General features: G+C 38.3%; 1 protein-coding gene across 2 annotated transcripts in view; it reads left to right on the forward strand.

The window, feature by feature from the left end:
* ARHGAP10 (Rho GTPase activating protein 10) overlaps positions 1–22,896 on the forward strand; it is a 308,238-nt gene that overhangs the window by 120,707 nt on the left and 164,635 nt on the right. For both annotated transcript variants that reach the window (XM_008685462.2, XM_008685463.2), the window contains exons 8-10: positions 2,236–2,365; positions 5,399–5,505; positions 7,655–7,749. In XM_008685462.2, coding sequence (XP_008683684.1) covers positions 2,236–2,365; positions 5,399–5,505; positions 7,655–7,749 — 332 coding nt within the window. The remainder of the gene's footprint in view (positions 1–2,235; positions 2,366–5,398; positions 5,506–7,654; positions 7,750–22,896) is intronic.

The raw sequence follows: 22,896 nt of genomic DNA on the forward strand, positions 1-22,896 counted from the left end.
AGCTTCAAAGGACAGGCTGACTCTCTTGTTAGAGGCCAATGCAGCTGGTGACTTTCAGTGGAAGCTAGTGCCCATTTACCATTCTGAAAATCTTGGAGTCCTTAAGAATCAGATTAAATGTACTCTACCTGTGCTCTATGAACGGAACAACAAAGTCTGGATGACAGCACGTCTATGAACAGCATGATTTACGAAATATTCTAAGCCCTCTGTTGAGAGGTAGATGCCACTAAGAACATTAGTGACACGCGGGAAGAGGCCGAAATGTCAACACAAGCAGGAGATTGAAAGAAGCTGATCCCAGCTCTCAAGGATGACTTTGAGGGGTTCGAGACTTCAGTGGAGGAAGTAACCGCAGATGTGGTGGGAAGAGCAAGAGAACCAGAATTAGAAGTGGAGCCTGAAGCTGGGACTGAACTGCTGCATCTCATGGTAAATCTTGCACAGAGAGTTGCTTTTCATGCATGAACAAAGAAAACGGTTTCTTGAGGTGGAAACGACTCCTGGTGAAGATGCTGTGAGGATTTGTTAAAATGACAACAAAGAGTTTAGAACGTTCCATAAATTTGGTTGATAAAACAGCAGCAGGGTTTGAGAGGGTTGAGTCCGACTGGGAAGGAAGTTCTCTTGTGGGTAAAATGCTACCAAATATCATTGTTGTCCTATTTCAAGACATTGCCACAGCCACCCCAGCCTTCAGCAGCCACCACCCTGATCAGTCAGCAGTCGTCAACGTCAAAGCAAGACCCTCCACCAGGAAAATGATTATGACTGAAAGCACAGATGATGGTTAGCATTTTTTTTTTTAGCAATGTAGTATTTTTTACTTAACGTATATACATTTTTAAGACATAATTCTATTGTGTTCTCAAAAGATTACAGTATAGTGTACACATAACTTTTATATACGTTAGGAAACCCCAAAATTCATTTGACTTGCTTAATTGCAATATTCACTTTACTGCAGTGGCCTGGAACCGAATCCACAATATCTCTGAAATATTTATATGTATAAATATTATACACGTACAGACACACATTCGGAAAGAAGTGAGGGCCGGGAGGAATCTAAGCAAAGTGATAAAGGAGGCAAATAAATAAAATCAGGGTATAATCGTATTAAACTGGGGACAAGAAATCCTGGAGGCACGAGAAACAGGAAGGCAAGAGGGGACTGGCCATTAACGACTGAGTCCCACCCTCCTCGCAATCCTGTGTTTTGTTCTAGTACATACGTTTTTTTTTTTTAAACTCTCAGCTTGTGTTTAAAATAAACTTCTGCAGATAAGTTTTTCCCTTTGCAATCCACATTTATCAGACTCCCATTCCTCTAAAAAATGTGTACCATTCTACCATTTTTCTGTTCTAGGACCCTTGGTAACCCCTTTCATTGTAGGGAAGAGAGGGGAGGGATTTCAATAAAAATTTTTTTTTTTTATCTCCGCTTCTCCACAATTTCACATCAGCAGTTTTTTTGGTGTTAATACAATTATTTTAGAGTGTGGATAAAAAGAAATGTCCAGGAACTTGGTGGTGCTGAGTCATCATGCTTGCCTTGGTAATTTCGTCCCTTCACCTTGCATATACGTTTCCAGTGTGTCCGCTTGACAGAGATATTGGCATGCCAAGTCTCCTGGGTTCCAGAAATGTGATTTGTCTCTTCAGATATCAAAGACATTACTTGTACATGAGATTCTTTCCCCCCCTCTCCTTTATCTGAGAAGAAATGTCATTTCAAGTGCAATTGCCATGACCTGCAAAAAATGACCTGATATTTTTTAGTTGGCAGAGAAAATTTATTAAGTGTTTTAGGTTCTGAGTACCTAATACTGCTGGTATAATAATAGTGAGTCAGGTTGATTGTGCAAAGGAAAGACTTCCCAGATATTTTATGACCTACTTTTTTTAAAAAAAATCTAAGACGTACTAATATTGTGGGATGTGGAGGTACGAAGTTTTATGTTGAATAACACAAGCATTCTGGGTGTTCGAAAGCTTTGAGAGTAAATAACCTCCAGTTACCTTAGCTTAGACTCCTCTATTAGCTATTTTACCACTAATTTTTTCTGAACAGTAATCTTTACAAAGAGACACACTGGAAAGGATGTGTATATTTCAAAAAGTTTATAGAAAAATCCTACAAATTTAATTATAGTTATCCAGAGACTTAAAAAGGTACATGAAAAAACTCCTATGAGAGCTTAAAACTTATATGCGTTTGTTTATCTGTTTCAGACACGGAATCGTTTTGAAGGAACAAGGTCAGAAGTGGAAGAGCTTATGAACAAAATCAGACAGAATCCCAAGGACCACAAACGAGCAAGTCAATTCACAGCAGAGGGCTACTTGTATGTACAGGAAAAAAGTAAGAGACCTCCCGCAGTGATGAATGACTAATAAAAGATTGTTTTAGCACTCTTACTGTAATTACTCTATTTTTGGAATAATTATTCCTACCACTGCCTTTGCCCCCTCCTGTCCTAGAAGGTATATTTTGTATCGTGGGGGAAAACACGTTCCTGCTCTAGGGAGGGGACAGTGAAATTAGGAACTCAAGGAGCACCCTACTTTCCAGATGCTCCCTGGAATTCTGCATCACACTTGGTTAAAACTTGCTTACGAGGATGCCAGAACTTGGTATAAGGCTGAAAGCGAGGCGAGGCATTTTTCCCCCTTTCCCTTCATCCCTCGCCGTCCTTATCACCTACGCACACGCATATGCACATTCATACACATGTGCACACCCTCCCCCTCCCGCAGCCCTCCTTCTCCATGTTAAAGTCAGCAGGGACATATTCCTCCTATGCCTTCACATCATTTCTTTCCACACCAATCTGAGATCATTGGTTCTTGCTAAAATTATCAGGGTGATTGCAGATGGCTATTAAAAATACTCCTAGGTGGCATGCTAACTTATCTCACCGAATTTTCAGTGTTGTTGCTCTCAGTGAATATGCGGTGCATGGAGTGTCCTTATTTTGAAAATTAAGGCACCAAAAAATTCTTTCAAACTTTCTCAGAGTTTGGTCTTATTTTAACTGTTCAGCTCTTAAACTTTACTTCCTTGTGGAACCTGAGTACTATTTAGTAGAAAGGAGGAGAATGTGAAAATGTTTCTGTGTTTGCTGTTTTCCTGTCTGCCCACCTTTGACTGTAGTCAGCGCACTTCACAATTTTCATGAGTGTGGCTGATTTACAGGACTTGCAAACTGACCGCGTGAGTAGGAGAGAGTAGTCGGGGAATAGCTGTGGGATATCTGTGCTTCAAAGTGAAGGTCATGCATATGCAGTGGGCAGAGTGGTTCTTTTTCCATTTGTCCTAATTCAGTCTGGCCTACCACAGTCTTCATATCTCACGAAGAGGAGTTACATGGTGAGCAGAACTTTGAATTTTTCTGATGTTTTAGCCTTTTAATCTCAGTTTGTTCGTTGAATTTGAAATAACTGAATTAACACACAGGGCAGAGACATAAGAAGCATAGGATTTTTGTATTATATGCCCAAGTGAAAATCACAGGAAACTTTAGTTTTTAGATTCATAACTGTTGCTCAACTTACTGTCTTTGAGAAGAATTGGGCTGAGACTAGTTGGAAAAACAGAACAAAACCAGTAGTGGCAGAAGTCTCCTCTTGTTACTTGCATGCCAGACCCTGGGCTAACTAAGCTTTTTATATACCTTGTCTCATTTAAGCCATTAAAAAACCCTAGGAAGTGTATGTACTATTATTAATCCGTTTGCCGTTGAGAAAATGGAAGCACCACTGAGAAAATGGAGAGAATCAATGTCCCCTAGATCACACAGGTCCTGAATCCTGGAATTGACAGTCTGTGTCATGCTCTCTAGGATATTACCTGGGGCATGGACAGCTGTGAAAAGCCTACATGCTCGGGTCAGATGGGAGTCAGGAAAGGATGGTGGCTTAATGAGTGGGAAGACCTTGGTATTTGGGACCAGAGACTCCAATTTGTGGTTAGGCTTTGTCATTTCTTGGGCATATGGCCTAAGCCTCAGTTTTTTTGTTTTTTTTTTTAATTAGAGAGATAATAATGCACCATTCCCCCCTCAAAGTTTTTTCTTAGTATTGAGTGAAATATCTGCACAATATATATATATATATTTTTTAAAGATTTTATTTATTTATGTGACAGAGAGACAGCCAGCGAGAGAGGGAACACAGCAGGGGAAGTGGGAGAGGAAGAAGCAGGCTCATAGCGGAAGAGCCTGATGTGGGACTCGATCCCGGATCACCAGGATCACGCCCTGAGCCGAAGGCAGACGCTTTAACGACTGCGCTACCCAGGCGCCCCTGCACAATATATTTTGAACCATAGAATAAGATACAAATGCTAGCAATTCGTAACACATGCAGTAGTGGTCCCTGAATTCTGGTCTTTGCACTCCTGATAGTCTGAGGTGAGATTTATTGTGGTCTAGTAACACCTTTCATTCCCAACTGCCCCCAAGACAATGTGAGCACCTTTTTTTTTTTTAAAGCTCAGTGGATTCCTTTGGAATGAGTTCTTTTCTCCCTCCTAAGCTTGTCCTTCTTGATTTTTAGGTATAAAAGGTTTGTTTGCAGGTGAAGTGATGGTGATAAAAGATGTTACTTTGTTTGAAAAAAAAAAAACATCTTGGTAAAAGACAAAATTGTCAACTTCTGTTGGGACTAACTTTTCTTATGATTGGACTTTTACTGGCATCTGAAAGTCTAGATTGCTAGGTACTCCTGACATAGACCACTGTCTTCCAAGAGCTCTGGTGGTGATAATACTGACTTTACAAGAGGTAAAAAGAGGTTCCGAGAATGTTCTGGTCATATGTGAATAGCTCACCTCTCTATTCTTCACTTTTCATTTTTTCATTTTAAAGCTTAGCTTTATCGTCATTAGTAAGGGCAGCTTTCTACCAAGGTGCTGTAGTGGGCTTAACACTTGTAGATGCTGAACTACATGCTTTTTCTCAGCATTGTGATTCCATGATTGCAGTGTTTTGAGAGGCCAGAACTGAATCCAAAACCATCACATACATTGAATGGAATTCTTGAGACCCTTGTGAGCTCTTAATACTTGGAAATAAACAAAATATATAGCTCACAGTGAAGAGACTTTTAGGTGTGAGATTAACAGTCCAGTCTGGCAAACTGTTTAAAGAATATGTCTTCAGCTCATTGCTTCGTTGCTGAAAAATATTGAATCTTCTCTCAAATGATGTCTCCGAGCTTTCTTACTTTCCCTACCTTTTTTTTTTTTAAATTGGTATCAACGGTGTTGCTGGTTTGTTTCCTTGAGCTGTATTGGGTGCTGTTTATTGGGTTTTTCCTCTTTAGTAATATGTTTGAAACTCTGTGTATCTGCTTATTTATGAGGAGAAATATAAAGTTCTATTTCTTGTTGAAGGGCCTGCTCCATTTGGTTCCAGTTGGGTCAAACACTACTGCATGTATCGGAAAGCAGCCAAGAAGTTCAACATAATCCCATTTGAGCACAGATCCGGGGGAAAACTTGTAAGTGTTTGGTTATATATTATGTATCCTATGTGAGAGGTCATTTTTGAGGCTGATATTTAATTTATTTTTTTAATTTTTGGAAAGACTTTATTTATTTAAGAGAGAGAGAGAGAACATGAGAAGGGGGAAGGGCAGAGAGAGAGGGAGAAGCAGACTCCCTGCTGAGCAGGGAGCCTGACACAGGACTCGATCCCAGGACTCCGGGATCATGACCTGAGCCAAAGGCAGACACTTAACTGACTGAGCCATCCAGGAGCCCGAGGCTGACATTTTAATGGTGTTTATATTCGCTAATGATAAATACATTATATTTTGGTTTTAAGATTAAAATATTTGTTTTCTTTTGTTTCTAAATAAAGTAGGTCAGTAAACAACAGTTCTTGTGGTTTTTGAATTGTACGTATGGGTTTTTATGGTCAGAGCTAGAATCCCTTTATGTCACTGTTATTGGAGGATAAAGCGAACGCCTACAACAAGCTTTCACAACTCAGTGTTCTGTCAGGTCGGTATTTATAAAGATCTGATGTGCGCACATGTATTTACAGCCTGAAAACATTCTACCATAGGTAGTCTGTAATGAATTTTATTTTTTCCATTGAGACTTACAAAGTTCTCACTTCGGCAGTTCCCAGTTAGCTAACTACTCGTCACAGAAATAAATAGCAAAACAAAACGTCATGGCAAGAAGACCTCAGAAATTGCCTTGTAGGAAAGATGATTGTTATTTGGGTTTTAAATACAAACTGCAGCTCATAGCAGTAATCAATAGTCTGGAGGCAAAGCTCTTCCACCAATATCGAACATAATTGGTAACACATTAAAAAAAAAAAAGAAGGGGAAGTCATTGCTCACTGGGTAGCTGGACATGATTTTGGTTAGGTGAATACAGAATTGACCCAAGTTCACTTCTATTTACATATACTTTGCATCTTCCTGAACAATATTTAAAGCAGCTTATAATACGGACATAGTTTTGTAACCATGAAGTACACATGGAAAATCAGAGCCATGGAGAAGAAGAGGAAGTGAGGATATCACTCTTAAAGGCTGATGGGGTTAAGGTTGAGCATGAGGTGTGAGTGTGAGGTTTCTGTCAGGACTAATTCAAATGCTAAGACATGTCTGCTTAACGATGTCTGTTTAACTGCCACATAATAAAAAATGCACTTCAGAATATAATGACTGTGACATTTTTAATATTGGCATATTTGAGTGTTTGTTTAATATTACTTGGAGATTCTCCTATTTTAGAAGATGTCAGAATATTCTAGAAGTAGGTACTCGGAGGTCTTAGAGTTCTTAACTCAGAACATGTGTTCCGGCATTGCTTCTGTCTCCCTTGGATGGTTTAGTGAGGTAAAATAGTACCATATTAAAACAAATTAAGTAAATATGAATTCAGCGTGATCCACTCCAGAAACAAAACCCACATTGATTAAGTGGCTCTAAGTTTCTATGATCACAATAGCTGCTCTAGGGCCCTTTGATATATGATACGTTTTAGGTAGATTCATATGGAATTGAAGTTTTTATAGGTCAAAAGTGGTCACATATTGACAGTTTCATATGGTGTAACATAGTATGAATTAAAAAACAAATTATTCTTTTAAAAAGAGTGCAGTAAGAGAATAACAAATATTCTGGCATGTGGAAACTGTGTTGTTAGTCTGCCTTTTAAAATCAGTGTTCATGAGGTCTGATTTAGTGTTACTGTAATCAAAGCAAGATCTAGAAAACCTTAAGGAAAAGAAGATGACAAAGATGATTCCGATTATAAATAGGGATGCCTGGTGGCTCATTCGGTTAAGTGTCTGCCTTTGGCTCAGGTCATGATCTCCGGGTCCTGGGATCCAGCCTCATGTCAGGCTCCCTGCTCAGCGGGGAGTCTGCTTCTCCCTCTACCCCTCCCCCCTGCTCGTGCTCTCTCTCTCTTTCTCTCGATTTCTCTCTCTCTCTCTCTCAAATCAATAAATAAAATCTTAAAAAGATTACAAATAGTGTTTAAACAAACTTGTTTGAAAGAGAATAGAATAAAGGGACTTAAAATCTTGAACCTTGGGGCACCCCCCCTCCCCAGTATAGGGTTGTTTAGTGTGTCTGTGTTTATACTGTAGTTTTTGAGAATGTTTAAAATGATTATTTGCAGGGGGATGGAGAGGTGTTCTTCTTGAAAGAATGTACCAAGAGGCATACTGACTCCATTGACAGAAGATTTTGTTTTGATGTCGAAGCTGCTGACCGGTAAGTTATTAGAATTATTGCACTTAATGAAAGAGTGCTATAAAAAATGATTTAAAAATGGAGGTGGATTGAAAGTGAGATTTCCTTGCCCTGAAAGAATGTGATCTTGTTACATTTCCAGGCTTTGTATTCATTTTGACCCATTTAGTCTTTGTCTCTGTGTTTAGCTGTGGAGTGAGAGCTTGATCTTGGCTGGAGTTCGGAGCTCTTCTAACCAGTAATTAAAAAATTACCTTGGAGCATTTCATTGTTGATCCAAGCCTAATTGTGGCACTGAAAGAATAATGAATGACAGTGAGGAAGTAGGTGACAACGCTGACAAGAGATGGCGGGCTGTGAATACAGAGTAATATGCATTTTTGTGTGTGGGAATTTTCGGTGCACGTGTTCTGTATGTGATGGAGGCCCACAGGCAAACTGTTGATTTAAAGACTGCTTATCTTTTCCCTTATCGTATGACTTGCAGTTATTATAAAAGAATCTCTGCCAGAGAGGAGGAAGTAAAAAAAAAAAAAAAAAGAAAGAAAAACGTTCCTCCGATAATATTACTACTTCTCTGGCATTTATTTATTTCTGTGTCGTCCTGTCGTACTAAGGAAAATCTTGGTACTCATGGAATATTTCTTTTGTAATGTTTGACAGTATGGTGTTTTCTTGCCAGTCCTGGTTTCGGCCACACTGGTCTTTAGATAAGGCTGTTTCATAGTTGTATAACAAAAGTTTACAATATGAGATTTCTGTAACAAAAGTTCATTTCAGGTCAGGACCCGCGAGTACAAAAATAACGAATGCTTCCTCTTCCCTCGGATGATGTAACCAAGTCTCTGGGGTGGATGCAGAGAAGGAGGAGCTATGCTTTACTTTCCAATGAATGAACCGAAGCCCACATACATAAAAGTGTGCCACTAGACGCCATGATAAAGTTGGCACTACCGTGGGAAAGGTAGTTTCACACGCATTTTGCTAAGACTGGAAAAAAATGAAAGAGAATGTCATGGTGGAAGAGGTTAAATTTCAGGCCAGTAGGGACTAGTTCAGAGACCTTAAGACATTCAGGCTGTGTAGTACAATTTAAGCATCTGTGGGTATCTACCTGTAGTGGGCATTTACTGAGTCCTAAGTGCCAGACCGTGCTAAGTGCTCTCAATTCTTCTGTGCTTTATCTCATTGAATCCTCACCACAGTCCTAACAGGCAGGTATCATCCTTCCCATTTTATGATGGGAATCTGGGCCATAGAGAGCTTGGGTGATTCTCCCAAGGGCATGGAGTTGGTAAGTGGGAGGGCTGAGATTTGAACTCCTGCATTCTGCCTCTAGAGCCCATTCTGCCTCTCAGTCACTACACCGTAAGTCTGAGTATTACCGTGTAATTGGGACATTCCCTAAATAACTGACAAAGGTGTGTCAGCAGTGATGTCTACTAGAAAATGTGTTTAATGGGATTAATCTGATTTGCTTTGAAAGCAGGATACTTCTAGTGCTTTCATATATTGTCCTAATACAGTGTATATTGTTTTTCCTAACTCCATATTTTCTGTCAGACTTGATGATACCAAATACAGTTGGTCAACGGTGATCCTTATTATGGTGGTAACCACTTTCCACCCCTCACAGAGATTGACCAGGGATTACTGTGGAGTTATTTTCGTCTATATAGGATAACACCTATAGATTCTGAGAACAGGGGGGAGACTTTAGAGGTGATCTGTTCTAGTGGTTTTTAAACTGCTTTATAGGGAGACCCTGTTTTCAAATGAAATTTTACATTTATGTATATATGGAACAACAAACAAAGAGAGTTCCCTTATTAAAGTAGGGTAAGGGCCTGGAACCCTACTTTTTCAGCTTCCTTCTTCTTGTAGACATCTCTCATTTACTTCTGCTGACACCCAGAACTGCTTTCTGGGAAATTGTGGTAGGGGGACCATTAATCTAGTCTAGATAAATGGTTGAAGAAAGGCATGCGGAAGGTCTGACATCTAGCTGATGACTGATGGATTATTTGGAGTCAGCTGTGATTGAGACTCCTATTCCAGTGGAGTGAATGGCTCATGTGAAGGCCTGGAGTCAAGGGAGGACGTGGCCCATCTGAGGTCCCCAGCGACACCAGCAACACTGGAGAAGCCAGAAAGAGGAGGAGAAGAGACTTGAGATGGTGGCAAGGGCCTGACATTGATGTTTTTTAGCTTAATCCATTAAATGTCTTTACTTAGTAGTGGGTGATACATTCATCTTTTTCAGAACTCACTCTGGCAGAGTAGAGAAGGTCTTCAGGTGGCAATGATAAATGAAAGGGCCCTGGAGTAGTGTGGGTAGCAGTGGGAATGGAAGCTAAGGGATCCATTTGACGGAGATGTTTAGAGCTAAATTTAGAGACATATTGGATGTTAGAGTATAGAGTGAAGGAGGGGAAGGTTTCTGGCTTCAGCAACTAGCTAGTGCCTTTTATTAAGCTGGAAAACCAAGGAGGCGCAAGGATGGAGGATGATGAATTCAACTGTGGTCATGTTGAGTTAGAGTCATTCAGTAAGAAACCCGGTGGGAAATTGGGTGTAGCACTTGGCAGCTTTGGCAGCATTTGACCTCCAAGACTGAATCGTGCTCGTTGCCCCAAATTTCTTGGACCTCTCCATTTTCAGCTATTGCTTTTTAAGTGTTATTTCTATGGCTGGCTGGCCTTCCCTCCCTCCCTCCCTCCGTCCCTTCCTCTGTCTGTTCACATGGTTTCATCCTCAAAGCGAATCACTCTGCAGTCTGTATTTTTCTTTTTTTCTGTGTTTTGAGCTACTTTTAGAATCTTTAGCTCCTTACACGGTTTATCTCCAATTCTACTCCTTTTATAATTCTTGGTGATTTCAGTACTGTTTGAGATGATCCTTTTTAGCACTTTGCTTCTTGACTCCTGGAACTCCTGTCCTTTGGTCATCTTGTCCTTTAGCCTACCTCAGCCATTCCCTCTCCCAGTCATTGCTTAGGTCTTGTCGTTACAAGGACAGGCAACCGCTCTAGAATCTCAGCCGCGAGCCTTTCTCTTTCTGACACCACCTTCTGTCCTTCCCTGCTTTTTTCCTGGTAAGTATCCCTAGCGTCTCTCTAATCAGTTGAGCCTGTTGTTACTCAGTTTCTTACACCCTCACTTCCTTCGTCACCTGGTTTTAATTTCATAGTCAATCATTATAGTCAGTCTTTTGAATATGCTCTATTGTCTTTCTCTTCCTTTATTAGACTTGCTGGTACAACCCTGACTTAAGTGAGGGTCACCTCTGCCTTCTCTCTTCCTAAAGAGACATATTTAACCATGTTCCCCGGGATCACATCAGATTCATGACCACCAGCCTGAAATGAGCCGTTGATTCTAACCACTAATTGTGTTACATTTCTAGTTCCTTCATTCTCCTGGTTGATGAATATTTTATATATTTCTAAGCCTCTGACACTGCCTCTTTCCTGGTAATTTTGTGTCCTGTTTTGTTGTGAAAGAAGAGATCATCCACAGCCGTAAATACCTACTCCATCGCTGTGCCCAGACACCCTGCCCCTCCTCTGTCTCTGTGTGAGCTGTGTTCCTGAGCCTCTCTGTTCCCTTGTCTCTCATCCTGTCCCTGCTACTCCACAATATCACTCAAGCACTCTTCTTTCTTGTTAACCTGAGGGTTGCCCTTTCTACTGGATTATTCTCATCAACACTCTTTTTTCATCCATCTTGAAAAAAATGCCACCACTATCACCAGTGAAAGACCCCTGTCTTGACCAGTCTTCCCTTTTGTCTTCTGCCCATTTCTCCCCTCTAATAAACAACAGAACTTCTTCGAAAGCTTATTTTATAAGCTTATATTAAGATCTTTTATTTTCTTCCTCCTATTCTCTTTTGCGCCCTCTCCAGTCTGCCCTTTGTGTCTCATCTCCACTGCGGTTGTGTTTGTCCAGCTGTCACGATCTCCATGTACTACGTCCAGTGGTCAGCTGTCCTGTCCTTCCTCTTCTTTGCTGGCAGCAGCATCTGATATGGCCAAACTCTCCTTCATGACCTACTTGCTTCACTTCCTCTAGAACATCATACTTGACTGTTCGTTTTCTCCCACCCCACTGGCTTTTCAATTCTTAGACTCATTTACAGCTTCTTATTTCCAAATCTCTTGATTTTGGAGTTCTCTGACGTTCATCTTAGGATTCTTCTTCTCATCCTCACCCTTATGGTCTTGTCCAGCCTCATGGCTTTAAGTGCCATCCTTATGTTGGTAACTCTGACATTTATTGTCTCTACCCTGATCCTTTCCCTGAATTTCAGGTTCTTATCTGGCTGCCTACTCAGTATTCTCAGTATTGCTTCTGTGATGCATTTTGAACAGTGCAGAGGTGGGACATATTGTTTGTTTTGTAAATTTTCCCAGAATTCTTGGAACAAAAACAGTCCCTTTATAGGATCTAACATTGTATATAAGTCTATTCAATCTTATGTAAATACTAATATCATAGAAATATTTTTTCAAAAATAATACATGTTCATCATGAGTCTTTCTCTGAAGCTTTTTGGTTAACTTGGGAAATAACTTTCTTCATGTATGTGTCTCCTTGAGTCTCTAGGATTATGTTACTTTTGAGTTAAATTATTGACTTCTCTTGTCTTTGCTTATTTCTTCATTTCTAAGCAGGGAGAAATCTATTCAGGCTTGATGTTATCAAAGGATAGTGTCTGTGGGGGTGTTAGGTCCCTGCTACCAGCCCCTTGCCCCCGCCCCCCCCATCAGTATGTTGCTATTGGCCTCTCATTTTTGGAACAAAATTTGAAGGGAGGGTGAGTGTACTTTGAGGTCACTCCCCTGATTCTGGAGTTTCAAAAACTAGGGATGTACTGTATGGTGACTAACATAACATAATAAAAAATTATTATTAAAAAAACAGAAAAAAAAACCCAACAAAAAGCTTATTTAGTGAAGAGTTTGAATGAGGTGTAGGCTCTTCTCTTGTCTATTTCTCCAATTCCTGGCCAAGTAAAGACTACTGGGAATTGTAAGTAATTTGTTCCTTGTCTATTAGATTATGAATTCCACGAGGGTAGAAACCCTGTTTTAGCATTACTTGGTACTGCAATACCAAATACGATGCTTTATATATGGTGGGCATTCACCAAATTTGTACTGAATTAAATGAAAGTGAATTGTTGCTTAAAAGTGACAGAACTGGGATTAGATTCAGTCAAGCAACTGTCAGTCAGCTGTCCTTTTCTTCTGTACCACACTGCAGTGCTGTGAGCGCCAGTGGTTTTTTGTTTGTTTTTGTTTTTTGTTCTTTGTTTTGCTTAAAGGAAATAAACTTAACCCATTATGGAGCAGGCGGGTATTGTAAATGGATTTCTGATGGATTTTTAGAGAATTCCTATTGGGTACCTTCATATAGTAATTTCACAGTTGATTGCATATGCTTAACATAAACATATTTTGTCTTCTTTCCTGGTATCAATTTTTGCTTTTTTTTTTTTTTTTTTTTTTTTTTATTCCTTGGGTTGGAAAAACAGGTAACATTGTGACAACAGGCAATGCTTCAAAAACTGCAGAATGGAGCCTGGACTTGCATTTGCTTTATGTAGATATAAATCAAGGCCTTTCACTTAATTGTTGCATGAGTTGAGATCAGGTTTGATTGTAACAGAAAAACTCAAAATGAGATGGCTTAAATCGTGCAAAAGTGTATTTGTTCTCGTTTGGGAGAGCTTAGAGGAGGTCAGATCAGGGTGGGTATCATGGTTCTTGGTGCCAGATCTTGTTCCTCCTTGTGTACGGTTTGCCTTCTGGTTCACCTTAGGTCCAAGATGCCTGATCCCACTTCTACAGCACTATCTCTTATTGTAGGAACACTTTCTAGAGGTTGAACATAGCACTTCTGATCACATAACAATGTGAATGGAGTTCTGTGGTTAAACCTAGTTGCAAGGGAGGCTGGGAAAATGCTGAGGCAGGGAAATTGCTATCTTTTGTTTCTAGGCATCCATGTGCTTTTCTGATTCTGGGGGAATCTGTCACTGACAGTGAAAGAGAGAATGGTTGGTGGTGGGGGCCCAACTAGCCATTACTACTTTGATTATCAATGTTAAATGGATCTGTGCTTCAGTTTTCCTCCTCTCAACTCGCCAGAAGTTTACTTTGACTATTTCAGCTAAGAACATTTAGGAACACATGTGCTGAGAATACCATCCAAAAAGTGAAAAGACAGCCCACAGAATGGGAGAAAATACTTGCAAATGATATATCTGATAAGGGACTTGTATCCAGAATATATAAATAACTCTTATAACTCAATAATAAAAAGACAAGTAGCCCAATTAAAAATGGGTAAAATATTTGAATTAGACATTTTTTCAAAGAAATTATACACGTGGCTGATAAATACATGAAGAGATGCTTAAGGGCGCCTGTGTGGCTCAGTTGGTTAAGTGTCGGCTCTGGTCATGATCCCAGGGTTCTGAGATCGAGCCCTGCATCGGGCTCCCTGCTCAGCGGGGAGCCTGCTTCTCCCTTTTCTGCTCCGCCTGCTTGTGCTTTCTTTCTCTGTGTGTCGAATAAATAAATCTTAAAAAACAAAAAAAGAAAAGAAAAGATGCTTAACAGTGTTAGCCATTGGGGAAATCAAAACTGCAATGAAGGGTGCCTGTCTGGTTCACTTGGTAGAGGATGTGACTCCTGATCTCGGGGTCATGGGTTCAAGCCCCATGTTGGGCATGGAGCCTACTTAAAAAATAAATAAAAGAAATATATATTTAAAAAAACAGAATGAGATACCACTTTACACCCACTAGGATGGCTATAATTAAAAAATCAGAAAATAACTAGTATTGGTGAGGATGTGGAGAAATTGGAACTTTCTCATACACTGATGGTAGACATTTAAAAGGGTATAGCTGTTTTGGGAAGCAGTTTGGTAGTTCTTCAAAAAGTTAAGCACAGGGGTGCCTGGCTGGCTCAGTCAGTGGAGTATGCGCCTCTTGATCTCAGGGTTGTGAGTTTGAGCCCCATATTGGGTGTAGAGATTACTTAAAAATAAAATCTTAACTTTATGCTTAACTTTTTTTTATCATGTGATCCAGAAATTCTTCTTCTAATTATACATGCAAGAGAAGTGAAAACGAATGTCTGCATAAAAAGTCTTGCATGTGTGTGTCCATCACAGTGTAATTCATAATAGCCAAAATGTAGAAACAACTGAAATGTCTATCAGCTGATGAATGGGTAGATAAAATGTGCTATATTCATACAATGAAAGATGATTTGGCAATATAAAGAAATGAAGAACTAACATGTGCTATGCTGTGGATGAACCTTGGAGACCACATGCTTAGGGAAATAAGTGAGTCACAAGAGACTACATATGGCATGATTATATTTATATGAAACATCCAGGACGGGCAGATCGTTACAGGCAGAGAGTAGATTAGTGGCTGTCTAAGACTGGGAGTTTTGAGGGAAATGGACGCTAACTGCTAATGGGTATGGAGTATTTTGGGGAGGTGATGAAAATGTTCTAAAATTGATTTTGGTGATAGTTATACAATTCTTTGAATATATTAAAAGCTGTTGAATTGTATATTCTAGGTAAATTTGATAGTGTGAATTATTTCAATAAGGCTTAAAAAAACACAGCTGCAAATAAGGACCATAAGTAAAATAGGCTTTAAAAATGATATAAGCATTCAGTACTTCATGCCAGCCACAAGCCAGATAGCATGGGCTGTGAAATGATCACGTCACTCATTTCAGGTGGGAAAAGAGGGTTTTGTGGGTTAGTTTCTCCCTGGCAAGCTGTAGCGTGTCAGAAGATGCAGCTTTCTTCTCTAAAGGACGAAACACCATCTCCTTCCTCCTGCCCCAACAATTTTGTTATATAATGTGCTTTTAGCTTTCTTCGCATGCTTATCACATGCCTCATTGTGCTGTGACCCCCACACATTTGCTTGATAAATAATTACCATTGTGTGAGGTTCTCCCACACATCACATTCAGGCACTGCTTAAAGAAAATGCTTCCCATTTTGCTCTCATTAATCTGACATTTCAGATATTCTGTTTGGTTTGATTTTGCCCAATTCCTAGTATATTAGTCTTGAAGGATGGCAAGATACTTCTTACTTTTATAATTCACTCATTTATGTTTTCATGATGACAGTGGGTGGAGGCAATTGCTTAAGTATTAAGTATACACCAGACTTTATGTAGCAGTTACGTGCATGGTACCGTCTTGTCTGGCCCTTGAAAAGTGAATTAAGAACATGTTGCTTCCAGAAGCCCATGCAGTTGGGCTGAATAATAATGTGTCTGTAGCACATAAGCGGTGGTAGGATTTCTAAGTATTTGATAGAGCATGTCATTCAGGCACCTAAACAATCATTGACTTTGTTTGGCACGAAGGATGCAAGAACGAGAAACTAAAAGGCCTGACCTTGAGAGATCTCACAGACTAAGAGTGTTTTCTGAGGTCTGAGGTGCTTGAGATCTGTGGAGCAACAGAAGTGGGGTGGGCTGGGAAAGCTTGCTAGAAAAATTGATTGTTAAATTGGATCTTGAAGATTGGGTAACTGTTTGGAAACTCAGAGGAAGGGTTGCCCAAGGCAGAAGGAATCCTAGGAAGTCTTGAGAAAACATAGAGATAATCCTTTAAGTCCCGTTCTCAACCGTGAGTGGATTGTGTCTGGAGACATTGTGATGGTCACTGCTAACATCTAGTGCCTGGAGGCCAGCCCTCATGCTGCATGACCAGCCCGAGACAGCCCTCTGCCAGCCACCTGTCATCTGGTTCAGTATATCCCTAGTGTGGCTGGGGGAAAAGCCCTGCTTGAAAGCGTTTGAGAAGACAACAACTCCAACACATTTGTGGAATTGAATGCAATTGTTCTGTTTTCTTACGTGAATATATTTATGGGATGTATCTTTCAATTAAAAAAATATAACAGCTTAATTGGTTATAGTTCAGAGGATGAATAAAGGGGAGGGATCTGTCAGGGCTGATGCATCCTTCAAGAATTCTTAGATTCCAGTGTAGAGAGACAGGAAAGGAAGTCATTTTAAAAGAATTTAGGTAGAACTGGTAGAAAGTGGATTACGTAGAATTAGAGATAGCATTTCTTTTATATAAACTTCTGTGTTTTTCACAGTCTGTAAGATTTTGCCTGAAAGATAGTAGTTGATAGTTGCATACTAAAAGACACATTTTATTTTTTAAATTTTATTTTATTTAAATTCAATCAATTAACATATAGTGTATTAATAGTTTCAGGGGTAGAATTTGGTGATTCATCAGTTGCATTTAACACCCAGTGCTCATTACATCACATGCTCTCTCCTTAATGCCCCTCACTCAGTTACCCCATCCCTCCATCCACCTCCCCTCCAGCAACCCTCAGTTTGTTTCCTGTGGTTAAGAGTCTCTTACGGTTTTTCTCCTTCTCTGATTTCTTCTTGTTTTATTTTTCCTTCCCTTCCTCTATGCTACTCTGTTTTGTTTCTTAAATTCAAAATACGAGTGAAATTGTATGATAATTGTTGAAAGAAACGTTTTATATTGGTTCCAGTATTTAAATGGAAATCTAAATTGATATTAATATGAATTTATTCCTGAAATGCATGCTGAAGGACATTGGAATGTGGATCATAGAGCACTTCTTAGCTTCTGTGAATAAAATTGTAATGAACAATTGTGTAGAAGGGTTTTTGTGGACACATTTTCATTTCTCTTGGACAATTACCTTGGGGTGGGATTGCTGATGTGTGTGTACATATATATTTATGTATATTTGGTTTTTTATGAAATTGACAGTTTTCTAGAGTAGTTTTATCCTCCTACCAGCAATATCTGAGAGTTCCAGCTGCTCTACCCCCTTACAAGCCTTTGACTATGGCAGTCTTTTTCTTTTTAGCTAATTATGGTTAGTGATGTTGAATAATTTTTCATGTGCTTTTCAGCCATTTCTATTTCTTCTATTGTGAAGTGTCTGTTCAAATCTTTTGCTCATTTAAAAAATTTGTTGGTCTTTTTGTTATTGGATTGTAGGAATCATTTTAAGTATTCTGGAGACAAATCCTGCAACAGATATATTAGTTGTGAATATTTAATCTGTGGCTTGCCTACTTATTTTCTTCACAGTATTTTTTGATGAGAAGAGCATCCTAAATTTGATAAAGTTGAATTTATCAATTATTTTTAAAGATTTTATTTATTTTAGAGAGCGCACCACGAGTGGGGGTAGGGACTGATGGGGAGGGAGAGGGAGAGAGAATCTGAAGCAGACTCGGTGCTGAATGTGGAGCCTGACTCTGGGCTTGATCTCACCACTGTGAGATCATGACCTGAGCTGAAACCGAGAGTCAGAGACTCAACTGACTGAGCCACCCAGGCGCCCCTGAATTTATCAGTTTTTAAAAATTTTATTGATAGAGCTCTTTGCTCTAAGAAATCTTTATCCCAGTGTTGTGAAGATATTTTCCCATGTTTTCTTATAAAAGTTTTATAATTAGTTTGTGACCTGTGAAGATTTTGGGGAGTGGGGTGGTGGGAGGGTGTATGATGTGATGTGTAGAGAGGGCGTGTTATTTATTTTTTCTTACGTAGGTATCTAGTATTTCTAGCATCATTCATTGAAAAGGACTTTCCTGCCACTGAACTGTTTTGGCATATTTGTCATAAATTATTTGACTGTGTGTGTAGGTCTATTTCTAGGTTCCCTGTTCTGTTCCATTGATCTGTTTGTCCTTTTGCTGGTTTTACATCGTCATTATTGTTATAGCTGTATAGTAAGTCTTGAAGCCAGATGTGATTCCTCTGTTCTTTTTCAGAATTGGTTGGCTATTGTAGATCCTTTACATTTCCACATAAATTTTACGATCAGTTTATTTCTACAGAAGCCTACAGTTCAATATCATTAATATAGAGTTTTAATACTTCCTGAGTAATTACCATTTATTTAGTCTTTAATTTTTCAGTAATGTTTTATAGGGTTCAATATAGGGCTTATGGACATCTTTCATTAAATTTCTCTAAGTATTTTATGTTTCTAAATGTTATTTTTAAAGGTGTTATGTTTTACATTTCATTTTCCAATGTACTGTTAATATATAGAAATGCACTTGGTTTTGTGTCCTACGATATTGCTGAGTTGACTTATTCTTAAAATTTCCTTATGATACAGTGGTATCATGTGTGAATAAAAACAGCTTTCTTTCAGATTGAATCTGTATGTCTTTTATTTCTTTACCTGTCTTATTGCAGTGCCAAGATGTCTAATGAAATGTTAAATAGTAGTGGCGATATTGGAAATCTTACCTTATTCCCAATCTTAGGGGAAAAGCATTTATTATTTCACTGTAAAGTATGATGTTAGCTGAAGATTGTTTGTAGATGCCTTTGAAATGTTTAGGAAGCTTTTGTCTATTTCCAGTTTTAATGATGAATAGATATTGACTTTGACAGTGTTATCAAAATGATCATTAAATTGCATTGAATTTTCTAAGTTAAACTAACATTGCATTCCTGAGTTAACTTTACCTGGTCATGATGTATTAACCTCTTTATCTGTTGTTCTATTCATTTTGCTAATATTTGATTAAGGATACTTAAATTATGTTCATGTGAGAAATTGTGTGTTATTTTTTTTTCTTATGTCTTTGTCTGATTTTGATATTAGGGTTATGGTGGCTTCAGAAAAGAGTTGGGAAGTTTTCCATTCTCCTTTGTTATTCAGAAATGTCTGTGTAATACTGGTATTATTTTTCCCTTAAGTGTTTCAGAGAACTCACCTGTGACATCTTCTTGGTCAGCATTTTCTTTGTGGGCAATTTAAAAATTAAAGATAAAATTTAGTGAGTAAAGAGATACTCAGATTTTTCTCTTTAGTTTTCATAAATTGGGTTTTCAAAGAATTTATTTCTTTTAAGCTGTTGTCTCTTTTAGCATACCTTTCTTCATAATATCCATTTCTTACTGCTTCATATCTGTAGGATCTGTAGTGATACTTCATTCATTATCCCTGGGGAATTTTTGTTTCATTTTTTTTGTGATGTCTAGCCTAGAGCTTTATCAGTTTTGTTAGGTTTTTTTTTTTCAGATAACCGATATTGTCCATTTTATATTTCATTGGTTTCTGCTTTTATTTTTTATTATTTCATTTTACTTTAGATTTAATTTTTTTTAATTACTTAAGATAGAAGTATTGATTCTCCATTTTACTTTTTTTTTTTTTTTTTTTTTTTTTTTTTACTTTTGAATGTAGACTTCTTTTTTGAAAGCGCGCATGCTGGGGGGAGGGGCAGAGGAAGAGGGAGAGAGAGAATCTTAGGCGGGCTTCCCGCTCATCAGGAGCCCCCATGTGGGGCTCAATCTCACAACCCTGAGATTATGACCAGAGCTGAAACCAAGAGTTGGACACTTAACCAATTGAGCCACCCAGGTGCCCCTGAATATAGACATTTAAACATATAATTTTCCTTATAAGGACTGCTTTAGTTTGCATCTACAATTTTTTTCATCCTACAAATTTTTATGTATAGTGTTTTCATTGTAATTCAGTTGCAAATATCTTTTTTTAAAAATTTTTAAATTTTTATTTTTTTATATGTGATTAGGACATGTGTTGAATTTTAACCCAGGTATTATTTGGAAATACGTTTTAGAAGTTCCAAATGATTGGGGGTTTTTCTATGTGTACTATTATTATTTTTCTATTTTTTTAATTATTATTTTCTGTTTTTCTTTCATACTCTTTTGGTCAGAGAACATACTCTATTTTATCAGTACTTGTAAGTTTATTAGACTTGTTTCACTGCCCCAAATGTGGTCTATTTAGTAAATATTCCATGTGCACTTGAGAACAATGAGCTTTCTGCTGTTGTTGGGTGTAGTGTTCTCTAAATGTCAATTTGATCGAGTTAATGATAGCGTTGCTTGACTCCTCTATATTGTTTTGATTTTTAATATTCTGTAAGTTACTAAATTAAGGATGTTAAAATCTATTGCCTATTCCCCTTTAATTTTGCCAATTTTTGTTTCATGTATTGAATATTTGAGATTTGTGTGTGTGTGTGTGTGTGTATGCGTTTTTATGATTGTTAGGTTTTGTTGATGAAATGACTCTTTTATTGGGGTACCTGGGTAGCTCAGTCAGTTAAGCGTCTGCCCTAGGCTCAGGTCATGATCCCAGGGTCCTGGGATTGAGCCCCGTGTTGGGCTCCCACTCAGTGGGGAGTCTGCTTCTCCCTCTGCCTCTCCTTCAGGCTCATCCTCTCTCTCTCTCTTAAAAAAAAAAAAAAGACCCTTTTATCATTATGAAATGTCTGTTCCTGCAAATAATCTTTATTTTGAAATCTACCTTGTTTGATAATAATGTAGCCACACTAACTTACTTATGCTCAGAGTTTACTTGGCATATATTTTTTTATCTTTTTCCTTTTACCTGTGTGCCTTTATGTTTAAACTTTGTTTTTTATAAATAGCATATTATTGAGTCCTGATTTTAAAGAATCTAGCCACTTAGTCTTTGCTTTTTAGTCAAGGTTTCAGTTAATTTATGTATAATATAATTACTGATTTGTATGGGTTTAAGTCTACCGTCTTGTGGTTTTTCTGTGTTTTGTGTGTGTGTGTGTGTGTGTGTGTGTGTGTGTGTGTTTTAAAGTATGCTCACAACCAGTGCGGAGCCCAACGTCGGGCTTAAACTCAAAAGATCTGGGATCAAGATCTGAGCTGAGATCAAAAGTCAGACACTTAATCAGTTGAGCCACCTAGGCGCCCCTTGGTTTTGTTTTCTGTTTGTCTTATTTGTTCTTTGTTCTTCTGCTCGTACTTTGCTTTCTTTTTAGTGAATTGAGTGTTTTAGTATTCCATTTTCTATTTTTAGTTATGTATATAAATTTTTAATTCTATGTACACTATGAACCCAATATACATTACTATTTTTACTTTATGAAATCAATAATTAGTAATCTTTTAAAGAAATTTGATGTTTTATTTATGGGTTTTCTTGTCTTTTTTTTTAAATATCATATTTATCCATTTTGATTTTCTTCATTTTTTCCTGCAGAACTGAGTTTCTGTCTTATGCCATTTCCCTTAAATTCCTTAGGCTAATTTAATCTGAGCATCTCATGTAATGCAAGTCTGCTGGAAAGAATTCTTTCATGTTTCATCTGTCTGAAAATGTCTTTATTTTGCCTTCATTTTTGATAGATGTAGATTTCCAGATTAATAGCTCCCCCCCCCATAGCACTTCAAAGAAATCTTTATATTTTCTTTAGGCCTCCCTTTTTTTTTTTTAATCTTGATAAGTCATCCGTTTTTCTTATTATTACCCTGTATGTCATCTTTTTCTTTTGCTCCTCTTAAGAATTTTTTTTTTTTTTAAATGATGTGCATAGGTGTGGCTTTCTTTGTTTTATCTTGCTTTGGGTTCATTGAAGTTCTTGGATATGTGGGTTGATATTTCATAGCAGGTTTAGAAAATCTAAGTCATTATTTCTTCAAATTCTTCTTCTGCCCCATTTTCTCTTTCTTCATTTTCTGGGATTCCAGTTATATTATCTCTGACCATTTGGCATTTGTTTTGGTTGTACCTGCAGGATTTTAATTTATGGAAGTGACTGAGCGATGACGTGGACAGACTAATGGCACAGGAAGACCGTTTAGTAATTAGAATTTCCAAGAGAAGAGGTCAGGCCAGGCCTCATAGGACCACATGGGGGAATGCCAGTTTTGGTCAGGAGTAAGGAAGGAGTGAGAGAAAATCCTAGGCCAATTTTTATTAGGGTTTCCACAGAAAAGGCAAGGCAGAGAAGGGGAAGCAATTTAGCATTGCCTAGTTTGAATAATACTGGTGGGCTCTTTCCACTAGGGGTGGTTTTCCTGGGGTAACTTAGAGCAAATGGTGCCTCCCTGAGTGAAAGTTAGATAAAGGAGATGGTTGCAGATGCAGACTCCGGATTGGTTGGTTTGCATATGAAAGGTGCCCTCCTGAATTCTTCATCACTGTTCTTTTATTTTCCATTTCTTGCATTTCCATTTGTGTCTTTTTAATAGTTTTAATTTCTTTGCTGAAATTCCCATCAATTGATGCATGTTGGCCACTTTTTATACTGGATCCTTTAACATACATATAGTTGTTCATAGGTTCTG

The sequence above is a fragment of the Ursus maritimus genome, unplaced genomic scaffold (assembly GCF_017311325.1).
Source record: "Ursus maritimus isolate PB19 unplaced genomic scaffold, ASM1731132v1 scaffold_11, whole genome shotgun sequence".
Taxonomy (NCBI): domain Eukaryota; kingdom Metazoa; phylum Chordata; class Mammalia; order Carnivora; family Ursidae; genus Ursus; species Ursus maritimus.